Consider the following 12613-nt stretch of genomic DNA (forward strand, 5'->3'; position numbering starts at 1 on the left):
AGTAGAGGAATTGTCTCTTTTAGTGGCGCGTCTGGTTTTTGGAGTATCGCTGCTAATTCTTGAGTGCCTTTGTTGTCTTATCCTGCGGGATTGACACAAATATGCCTCCTGGTTTTTGTGCGGCTGAAAATACCGTATTGTCTGGCGTCTATATTTGTCCGTTTATTTGCGAATTACAAAATTACTAAACAATACCGATGCAGGGGTCCGAGGCTTTTGAATGACAGTGCTTATCTGTGGTAGGCGTTTCTCATTGATATGCAAATGCTTTGGTGGCTTTTTAAAATACGTCCACTTATCATTCATGCAATTCTGGAGGTCTTTAAATTTTTCCGGCGGTTATATAAACTGCTAGCATGATTATACAATGCATGCTTCCAGGGCACAAAGCACTATTCTGCGTAAACAAGCATGGTAATCTATTATAGTCGGGTCTGGGTGATGAGTCAGGCCAGTGAATGCACCGTGATATAAGGAAAAAGCTTTCATGTTTTGAAACGGAGACAGAAAGACTGGGTGAAAGGGTGAGATGGATGAAAATCAATGTACTGCGTGGTACTGTACTTTTGTAAATGCTCTAAGCAGACCATTTTTACTGAGAAATTTGGTTTCAGATAAAGCAAACAATTGAAATAGAAACGTACAAGATGTGTTGGGTTAAACTAACTGGGTCACTTTTCATTAGCATATGTTGCCAGTGTTGACTGTTAACGGGTTTTTCACTTTTGTTTTTGACGTTCTGAGTCTGCCCTCTGTTTTGTATCGTGCTTTTGTGTATTTATAGTGAATTGTCATATGGGAGCATGGGTGACGCAGGCTTGTAGGATGAGCGTTGGACAGAATCTCACAGCAAGTAGGGATCGAGTAGGGCCCGGAGAGAGATTACAGAATCACTCAGGCGTGTTTTGATGAAGGAATAATATTTAACATGGTAGAAAGCTAAAAAAAAAAAGAGAGAAAGATTTTAATAATACCCCATCTTTAAGGAAATAATAAATCGGGTCACTTTTCTCTAAATAATGTTGCAGGTGTTGACTAGGTTTATCTTAAAGGTGCACTGTGTAACACGGGGAGGAGCTGCCAATATTTGTATCCATGGAGATGTTATGTCTTTGCCCGGAAGGTTTGAAATTATGTATGGAATTAAACCTCTGTCTGTCTGTCCATCCATCCATCTATCTATCATCTATCTATGTGTATATCTGCCCATCCATCTGTCCTTCCATCCATCCGTCCATCTATCTATCTGTCTGTCGGTCTGTCTATCTCTATATCTGTATATCTCTCTGTCGTCCGTCCTTCTGTCCTTCCATCTATCTATCATCTATCTATGTGTATATCTGTCTGTCCGTCTGCCCATCCATCTATCATCTCTCTACCCATCCAGCAGTCTATCTATCTGTCCGTCTGTCCATCAATCAATCTATCTATCTGCCCGTCTGTCCTTCCATCCATCCATCCATCCGTCTATCTATTTGTCTGTCTGTCCGTCCTTCCATCCGTCTGTCCTTCCGTCCATCCATCCATCTATCTATCTGTATATCTGTCTGTCTGTCCATCCATCATCTATCTATCTGCCCGTCTGTCCTTCCATCCATCCATCCGTCTATCTATTTGTCTGTCTGTCCGTCCTTCCGTCCGTCTGTCCTTCCGTCCATCCATCTATCTCTATATCTGTATATCTGTCCGTCCATCCATCCATCCACCATCGATCCATCTATCTATCTGTTTATCTGTATATCTGTCCGTCCATCCATCATCGATCCATCTATCTATCTATCTATCTATCTATCTGTTTATCTGTATATCTGTCCGTCCATCCATCATCGATCCATCTATCTATCTATCTATCTATCTATCTATCTATCTATCTATCTATCTATCTATCTATCTATCTATCTATCTATCTATCTGTTTATCTGTATATCTGTCCGTCCATCCATCATCGATCCATCTATCTATCTGTCTGTCTATCTGTCTGTCTATCTGTCTATCTATCTATCTGTTTATCTGTATATCTGTCCGTCCATCCATCCATCCATCATTGATCCATCTATCTATCTATCTATCTATCCATCTATCTATCTGTTTATCTTTCTATGGTGGTGTGTCTGTTTTTGGAGTATCACTGCTGATTCTTGTATCTGTGTATCTCTCTACACAGACAGGAGTGAGTGAGGCGTATCCATCTACTTTCCTGACTGTAAGAACGATATTTTTAATGCACACTGAGCAATAAAAACACTTGAATTTCCGGAACAAGCGATAACATCTCCATGGAGACGAGGAGGTCCTGACCCCTCTACCATTACTGCACTTCAAATACATAAAAACATCGCCTTAAATATTCTACTCGTATCAAATAAACAAACACAGAGCTGGAGTTAAGTGGCTGCGAAAAAAATCTAATTCCTTTGTATTGTACAGAACGTGGCGGACCTCCAGACCTTTTTTTTTTTATTATGCCATAAAACTACTCGACATGCAGCAGTGGCCTTGACAAACAAGAGTCGCAGATTCTTTTTTCTGATAAATGCCAGACAAATGGCATCTTGTAGTGTTTGCACAGAAATCTTTCAGGATAATATCTCCCTGGACTGGACCGAATACCAAATGAGGCGTGCACGGGGTCGGCACCTGTCCAGCATAAACAAGCCCACGCTGAAATATTCACCAGTCGATCTCCGCTGACTGAGTTATGAAATAGTGCAGTGCCAGAAACACAAGGAGGCAGAGTCAGAGAGACGCAGCCCTGCTCATTCACATCCAGGGCTGAATTAAGCAGGCGCACAGCTTGATAGGCAAGCTGTTTGGCCGCCCAGCGCAACCAGTGGGGCGGTGAGATCAATAACATCTGTCAAAGCTATCAGCTACTGTTTAGTCATATTGCCATCACTGGATCTGAATATGCTGTGGTGATGTAATATGATTAATACCAGTTATGCACATAGAAATGGATATGATTTTATTTAAAGGGCCAGTGTTACGTTATTTTTATAAGTTATAATGTCATTTCCTCGTCACAAACAGACCTGGAGTTGTGTTTTGTTTCATTCACACATGTTTAACACACAAACCTGCATATTTAGGCTGTGTTCTTCTCTCAAACAGGAAACACTCTGTTCCACCTTGTGATGTCATCATGTGGTGATACAGGAAGTGCTCCACTGTGTTTTTAAAATCCACACACCTTCATTTATAGAATCATTTGGATCATTTCAGCCACTGGAATTGCCAATCTCTACTGAACTAAAGGTAAAAGGAGCTGTTAACTTGAAAACTACCACTTCATGACATCACAAGGTGAAACAGAGCATTTTGAGCGTTGGGGATGCAGACAGGTTTATAATCCAGGATTACTCAAACATGTGTGAATGAAACTAAAAATAACTCCAGGTATGTTTTTAACAACATTCTAACATGACTTAAAGCTCATAAGAGTACTTTTTGCATAATATAGGACCTTTAAAGTACAATATTTTTTTAATTATCACTTAATTTTGCAAGAGAATGCTATTGTAGCACTGAGTTCTAAAACATATTGATAAGTCATGTGAAAATCTTGTTAAAATGTAATAAAATTAAATTGTCCATGTCACTGAGGTGCTTGTTAGCTTGTTTACAGTGTGGTTGCTTGGTAACGTGTATGTCACATTTGCTGCCCATGTTCAAACAGGAAGTAAAATTATATAAACTTCACCAACATTGTCAAAGGAAAACTTGAATATGATTTTGTGAGGGAAAAAAATCGGTGGTTCACAACTCAGAAATTAGCTCCTAGTGCCATTGTTATTGGAGACAAATTAGACCCTATTAACACCTTTTTATTTCAGTGCCAGTTGTACTGAACAAAATGGCCAAATATTATTAAAATACTTGATCAAGTGTACTGCTTATCTGATCTGAACAAAGTGTTAGGAGAAGCACACAACATAAAACATCAGCTACATCTGCAAACACATGGAGGTTAACCAGTGGTGGAAGGTAAAGGAGAACAATTAGTATTGTACTTTAGGTATCTGTAAAATGTACTCTTTTTACTTTTACTTCACTACATTTGAGAACAGTATCTGTACTTTCTACTTCACTACATTTTTGAACTGCACTGAAAAGTAAAAAGTATTTTTCATATAATTTGAGGACTTATTTTTACCGTGTCCGTGGTAACATCCTGACTACAAACAAAATAAATACAAAAAATTCATAAGAAAAAATAAAAAATGTATTTGTATTGCAACTGATGATCAAAATATGTATCATTTTTAATCAATATCCCTACACTTCACACTTAAGCAAATTAAAAGTGCTTACTTTTTACTCTAAAAGTACATTTTTATACAGGTACTTAAATACTTTTACTTAAGTTGATTTTTTCATGTGATACTTTTACTTTTACTTGAGTAACTTTTTTGCTCCGTATCTGTACTTTTGATTAAGTACCACTGAGATTAACCTCGTAAACTTTATGTTTTAAGAATCATGTTAAAAGAATTACCAAAACAGTTAAATTCAATCTCCTAAATTTTAAGCAAATCAGGCCATTTATAACCCTTGATGCTGCCAGAGTGTTTCTCCACTCAATGATATTATCTCACATTGAATACTGTATCACAAGTTGGTCTTTAACAAATTTAAATACACTCAAAATAATGGAATCACTCTACAAAAAATCCCTAAAGGTCTTTGATAGGAAACCGCTTTCTTTCCATGTTTGTAATATTTTAAAAAAGCATAATCTTTTTAGTTTTGATAATTTTAAACATTTTAAATATGCATGTTTTATCTACAAAGTGCTACATGGATTAGCCCCGCCTCCCATGTCAGACCTTTTCAAAACAAAAAACACCCGAAGCATGAGGACCAGGGCCTCGTCCAGAGGAGACTGTGAGGTGCCCTATAGAAAAACTGCCTTTGGACAAAATGCTCTTTCTGTGAAGGCGAGTAAGATCTGGAACGGCATTCCACTTCAAATAAGAGAGTGCTCCACATTATCCACTTTTAAAACTCAACTCAAACGCTGGCTGAAATCAAATCAGTCATGTGATCACTAATCAATACATGGACCTCCCTTCTTACTTTTCTTACCTTTTTTTTTTTTTTTTTTTTTTTTTTTTTTTTTTTAACTCTACTTCTCACTTTTTAACTCTTGTATATTGTACGAATGTGATGTATTTGTTGTACTTTTTACCTGCCTGGGGACTGCGGATGTAAATTAGCTCTGTAGCTATAATCCGGCATATTTACATTTGTTTACAACAGATGTTCATTAATGTGCATTGTCCCTATCAAATAAATAAATAAATAAAAAAAAAAAGTAAGAACTTTATATATTTTCTGGTTGGGTTCAGTTGTCACAATTGTCATTATTATTTATTATTATTTGGAGATAGCCGAGGTACCTGATGCTCACACTGCCAAAGGAGTAAATCGGCAGAGAAGACATTGAACTTTGAGCCAGTTTTTGTTTGATGTAGCCCCAGTAATACAGAGATACTACAGTAACCCTACACCGGGTCGACAAATGTACAATCTGACAAACAGCTAATTCTACCTTAGACGTCTGTGCTAGAATATAGACCTTCTTCACCAGTGTAACCTCACGTTAACCCAACTTATCGTACAGAATAGATATGTGTATGTGCAGACCGACTCCATTCCGTCACATATACTGCACTCTATTCATTTCACTCGGAGTAGTACTCACCCACGGCCTTGAGCGAGGCGTACTTGTTGAGGTCTTTGCCGAGCTGCTGCTGCTGCTGCTGCTGGTGGTCGTACACATGCGCCAGCTGTCCCAGGGCGGGGTACGGGTGCTGCGGCTGACCCATGCCCAAGCCCCCTCCCACACTGTTGTTGACCTGGCCTCCCTCTGCAAACACAAGACACACACACACACACACACGGATGTCATAACCAGGCGTCAGTGTTCAGAGAGACAGACATTTTACAGGTGTGGGGGTGACTAAAAACGAGCTGCAGCTAACATCCGCGGTGTCTGATAGGCCTATCTGAATCTTGATGGCAGAGTGAGCCCTCCTCTCGCTGCGTCTACAATCAATCTCTGTCAAATATGTGACCGACGGGAAACGGAAGCGTCTAGAACTTTGACAAAGTAACACGGCACGGGAGCTCAGCCGCGAACGGGACCCTCTCATCTGTTTTACTTTTTCATTTACTTTTACAAACATGAAAAACATTGCTAGCACACAGCACGAGCCTCAGCTAACCGGTGTGACTACATAGCGAAAGACGAAGTTTAAATCTGTCAACTGGACGAATCGTTGTAGGAGTGAAGACGTTTCGCTGCTTCTTCAGTTCTGGTCAGATTGCTGGTGGACACTGACTTATATCTATCTGTAAACAGCTATTGTCTCCACTTTCAGCCTTAACAAACCTATTCAACCTTTAATGGCCCTTGTATTGTTCTCTTTGTTCATTTTTTTTGTTTGCTTTGGGTCTGAAGATGAAATCAGCGAAATGTCTTCACTCCTACGACGATTTGTCCAGCTGATGGATTTAAACTTCGTCTTTTGCCATGGATCAGACCTGGACGACTGAGGGATTACACAGACAGTACAACTACAAGAACCAAGATCGTGATATTTGTTCGGGCGTAATTTGGTCATAACCTCGATGATTTTCTTAACCATCACACAGTGCACGTCTTGATTTTTTTTATTTTAGTCAAGTTTAGTCAGCAAAAATGTCGTGCTGATTCAGTCGACCAGAAAATACAAATATATTTTCAATTTTAACTATATAACTTGTACGTCCTTGCTTCAGGGCACATGTACGGACTGGTTCTTGGATCTTGAGTTTGTTTATGGTCTGTTTTGGGGCCCTGGGTTTGATAAGTAGAACTGTGGATCTGGTATACACATGACTATATCTTCTTTTTAGTGTGTAATTATAGTCTTAGCCATTATAATTACTTTTATTTAGTTTTAGTCAACAAAAATCTGACATTGACAAAAGCTAAACAAAAGTATTTAAGGCAACGAAATTAACAGTCAGAGGAGCAAAACAGCATTTTCAAAACGCATTACCATTATCGACGCAAGGCCATGCAGCAGGTGTTTTAGAAATACATTTAAGTGCACGGCTAGCATTAATATGGACGTTTAACTCAGCGTGACAACTCAATTACGAGCTATGGGTCTCGTAATGGACAGCCAGTTGTAAAAGTGGTAGAAAATGGAGTTTGCCTGATTCAGACAGACCCAGGAAAACAGAAGATTGTACACAAGTTGAAGTATTACTGCTAATTACAGCAAATGTTCCTATCCCAAACTAATGATAATTTGTTCAATAAAATGCATTCAGATTAATAAAACTAGGTATATAATCACAGTCTAGACAGTGATATTAGCCACTCAATGCAGACTCAATGCAGACAAGAAGTAGGTACATTTTCTGGTGAAGGGAAATAGTGTTACTTTGCTTGAAATGTTCCACAAAATCGCACTAAAACTATCCATCTCCATGGAGACAAGCAGGCGACACCAAAAGAGCAAGTTACAGGTCAGATCCCAAAAGGAAATGAATGTAAAATTGTTAAGTTTACTGCAATACTGTGGAACAAGCTAGGAAAAGCAACAATTTATCAAACCTCTCACATAAAAAAAAAAACTACATTGTGCATCTTTGAGTCAAATACGGAAAGGAAGTAAACTTTTCATCATATTTGGAAGCTCGTCCGCCACTTTGGAAGTCCACGAGGCCTTACAAAGACCTTACATCAACATCGCCGCCTTTGCCCTACAGAGGGACACTTGCGTTGACATTTCACATTCCCACAGTTTGCAGAATCGTGCCCCAAAATGGCTGCCGTTTCTCTCCTGATTACACCACTGCTGGACCAGTGCCACGGCTCGCAGCTGCCTCCCATTATAGCATATGTCATTCTGCTTAATACAGATTTGGTCACACTCTAGAGGTCATTCAGTGTACGCACCCTACATCTGCTGCTGTCTTTTGAGTCAAATGATTTTAAGTTAAAGATTTCAAGAATTAACCCTTTTTTTTGGGGTCTAGTTTTAGTCAGTGGAAATGTGATTCTGATTTAGTCCACAATAGTTTAGAATTTTTTTAATTTAAACTATGATAAAATGTATGTCATTCCTGGGTTGTGTTGGTTTATGGTCGGATTTGGGGCTTGAATTTTCGCGAAATATTCCACAATATGGCATTAAAGTTGTTCAACTCCATGGAGACAAGCAGGTTACGCCACAGGGTCATGCTACAGATCATGTCTGTGGAGAGATGTGTCCGCTCACAGAAAGAATGCATGTGTTTTTAATGTGTTTTGTTTAAATGGATTGGCAAAGCAAGTTTATTTGCATAGGACAAATCGAACACAAAATAATTAGAATAACAAGAAAGACATTAAAATCACAATAAAAAAACAAATCGAAACATAAATAATCATCTTAAAATTAACATTTAAAGAGAAGAGTGCAGACAAAAATCCTTTCAGTCATATGCACAGCTAAGTGTTTCGATTCTGGATTTAAACTTTGTCAAAGTAGAGGCCTGTCTCACATCTTCAGGAGACTGTTCCAGGTTTTAGTTGCATAAAACTGAAACTCTGATTCTCCATGTTTAGTCCTGACTCTGGGACCAGCAGGAGGTCGGTCCCTGAAGTCCTCAGAGTGTGAGATGGTTCATGTGGCTCTAACATGTGGGAGATGTTCTTTGGTGCTGGTCCATGGACAGACTTGTTCACACAGAGCTGCTTTAAAGTCTCTGAGCCACAGGAGCCAGAGACCTGAGCCACGGGACACATGTGTGAAGTACTTCCTGGTTCTAGTCAGGACCTGAGCAGCAGTGTTCTGGATGTTCTGTTCTGTCTTAAGGCTCGTTTGGAGAGGCCAGTGAGCAGGACGTTACTGTAGTCCAACCTACTGGAGACAAGTCTGGTTTTGATCTTTTTGATGCCATACTCTGGAAAATTCTAGGCCAAGCAATGACATCTCTGAACCACAGGTGATGGACCTTGCACCTTGACAAACGTATCACTGTTTAGTCTTTTAGTTTTAGTCACCAAAATATGTAGTAGTAGTGTAGTTTTAGTCAATATGATTTCGGGTTTGTCATACGTATAAAAATCGGTAACGAGTAATTTTTGTATCATGACAGCACTGATATGATTATTTTTTATTCAGTATTTACACACATTTTGCTTCATACATATTTGGTCCCACTCTAGAGGTCATTCAGTACGCGCGCTCTACATCTGATATCAATTACATCATCTCTACATGGACGACTTTCACCACATTGATTCCGGTTATGGCTGTCTCGCACCTGACAAACGGTACAGCCCTTTTATCGACTTCTGTATTTATCTGCGCCAATCCTGTCGTGTCAAGAACTGGGAAAAATCCGTCTATAAATGGAGTGTTTGAGAAGACAATACCTAGATCCATTCCCTAGTGGTTGACCCTTGACAATAGACGTACGAAATGAATTGGATAACGATCAAGCGGTAATAAATGATAACTGCAATCAGGTATTTCGCTCCCAGGAGTCGGATCCTCTCCAAGTGTTTTTCATTTCTTCTCAGTGGATGAACTTTAAATCCACCTGTCACAGTCTGTCTGAAAGTGTTAGCCCTGTGCTTAACTGGTGACTGTTCGAAAAGCACAAGCGCAAAGCAAAGAGAAAAAGCATCACTGAACATTTAAATAACCTGACACAATTCCACAAACGACTGAAAAATGAATAGGGTTTATTAACAAAAGACAAAGGCTGGGTGCTGAGAGCTGGGTCGGAAGGTTGATGTGGACTGTGGGTGGGGTTCTGGTCCAAAAACAAGGTCTGAACTAGACTAAGTAGTTTGGGAAAATGCAAAGAGATGAACCAGGCCGAGCAGTTACAATAGCGTGATGGATAAACTGACGGCACGTGGATGAATGAGCCGGCACGAGGTTGTATCTTGATTGGCATTGGGCTGCAGGTGAGTAATGGGTGGAAACCATTGATGAGGGTGGTGTCTCACTCTCCAAAATCTGCCAACTGGATAAATCGTTGTAGAAGTGAAGACGTTTGGCTGCTCATCCAAGCCACTTCGAATTCATACGTCGTCTTTTGCTATGGATCAGACCTGGACGACTGTGGGATAACTCAGACAACTTCTCAAAAACTATGGGCCTACTGCCGTCAAACTGGTCAGAGAGCCGGAGAATATTGCCAAGAAATTAGCAGAGAATAAAAATCACTTGTAGTTAGCTCCTCCCTTCAGATAAATATAAGTCAGTGTCCACCAGCAATCTGACCAGAACTGAAGAAGTGACTTGGATGAGCAGCGAAACGTCTTCACTCCTACAACGATTTGTCCAGTTTACAGATTTAAATTTCATCTTTTGCTAATAAAAACAGGTGTGGGTGTGTTACCAGATGATTTACCAGATGATTAAACTGTGATGATGTCACCAACGTGCCCCGTCCTGCTTCGCCTTAAGGTCGTCTCAGTTTTGGTGTGACTTGTCCTTAGCCTTATGCAGTCATGTGATCTGGTATTACAGTTTTCTGGTGAGGTATTTTGGCAGTTTTTGAAGTAATCCCTTATAGATAAATTCCATAAAGTGCTGTTTTCTTCTAATAGACAGTGATGACCAACCCGCTTTTCATAGAGAGCTTATCTAGTTCCATGGAGATACGCTGGTTTAATGCGTCAAGAGCTTAATATAAACTCCACCAGAAAAGTGACATGATGAACATTTAGATCTGTGCGTATTTTCGATATTCGATATGTCAGTCTTTATTCTTCAGACCTATACTTGCTGTCACACGCAGTAGGAACCATTGACCCGAATGGTGTATGGTAAATGGTCACATACTTTTATAGCACTTTCCCATCGTCAAGTCACTCACAAGCACTTTACATCAAGGAACAACTCACCCATTCACACAAACGCACACACTGGAGCTAGAATCGCACCGCTAACCTGTGAGTCAGTGGATATGCTCGCTCAACCAAAACCTTATTTAGAACAATGACATGTCTTTTTTTTTTTTTGTTCACATTGCACATTTCAATTGTTCCGTCTGGGTAATTTACGCTCTACCTTTAACCAATCCTCCCAGGAGAGAAAACAAAACAAAGCAACAACACAAACACTAAATGGACGCTCATAAATACAATACAATGCAATATGAATGAGCGCGACATGAATTCTCTCAATGATACTTGTACAGTTTCCATAGTTACAACCTACAACCAAGTTCTAACCACTTTGCATCGGCACGGATATTATCTGAATTTACTAATCGCATTGATGTTAGATGCCAGCCAAACGACCTCAAACACATACTGCACGCTTGAATGTATTTTTTTTGTGTTTCCATTGCCACAAGAAAAAAATAAGACTACTCTTAGCTCGGGCAGTTTCCCCAGCCAGCATGAAAAGCCTTTGCCAAAGCTCCTTGCATATTTATGTGACAGTTATGAAACAAAGCCAGTAGCCTTTTTGGATGATGCAAAAACACTTCCTTAAAAGTCGTGCTAGAAAAACGGACATTGCCAAAAGCCTAACAGACTGAGAGAACAACTCCAGTGACTTCTAAACACTCCACCAATGGGTAAAAGTAAGTCTAATCTGAATACGCTTCCCAGTCTTGTTCCACGGATGCACAGGGCCCCGACCAGATAATTGCAAACTGCTGTTCCCAAAGGCAGAGGTATCCGTGCTGCGCGACAAAAAAAAACAGCATTTTAAAAGCCCCAGTACTGCCACTAGATAATTTGAAAGGTGTGAAAGAAGTTAAAGGGGAAGACAGAGGGCTGAGAGAGGGGGACAGAGGAAATGAACGAGGTTTTTCAAGTATAAGTGATTCAGGGTGGGCAACTGGGAAAGGACACGTTGTCTGCAAACTGGTGATATCGACAAAAATGAATATCCCGATGTTTTTTTTATATTATTATTATTATTATTTTCTCGATGAAAAATGCTAAAATGCGCAGGTAAATGTCTTTGTTAGCGTTGCATAAAACATGACACACTGTAAAATTAACCAAATAGTGCAATAATATGACATTATATTTCAACAGTTTCATCTTAAATTGCTTGTTTTTCAGTCGTTTTAATGGATTTTGCTACAGACGATACACTTGATAGCAGTGCAGCTTTGGATTATAAAGTTTCGGATTGAGTAGACTGATCACTGCTTATGCCAATGTAGTCTAACAATGTAATTTTGTTAGCCAAGTGTATACTTTTGATTAAGCAGAAATGAATTAGTCCTCTTCCAATCACACTCAGAGGCATAGAATAAAAATACAACTTTTAATCAAGGCGACCATTTGCATTTCTACATCTCCAACTTTTACAGACTCCGTAAATCAAGGAAATCCGCACAATACGTGACTCTGGACTGGTAGCTAACGTGCTAGCTGCTGCACTCAAAATAGGAAGTGAGCATGGATGCACTTAGGCGCTACATTGACTCCTATTCAAAACTGCCACCGCCCTCTCCGTAACTGCTGCTGTCAGGCTCGTCATTTTGGTCTTAATGTGTTTCGGATTGACCCGCTCTACGTGATCCCGGCGTTTTTATTTTTTCTGTCTCTAAATCAAGATATGAATATTTAATACCGGACTAATTATGCGCC

General features: G+C 39.6%; 1 protein-coding gene across 1 annotated transcript in view; it reads right to left on the bottom strand.

Moving 5' to 3' along the window:
• The window catches only part of shisa9a (shisa family member 9a), a 108875-nt gene that overhangs the window by 18444 nt on the left and 77818 nt on the right, over window positions 1-12613 (bottom strand). Inside the window, exon 3 of the mRNA XM_033985161.2 lies at window positions 5705-5869. Within this exon, the coding sequence (XP_033841052.2) occupies window positions 5705-5869 (165 nt within the window). The remainder of the gene's footprint in view (window positions 1-5704; window positions 5870-12613) is intronic.

Source organism: Periophthalmus magnuspinnatus, chromosome 19 (genome assembly GCF_009829125.3).
Source record: "Periophthalmus magnuspinnatus isolate fPerMag1 chromosome 19, fPerMag1.2.pri, whole genome shotgun sequence".
Taxonomy (NCBI): domain Eukaryota; kingdom Metazoa; phylum Chordata; class Actinopteri; order Gobiiformes; family Gobiidae; genus Periophthalmus; species Periophthalmus magnuspinnatus.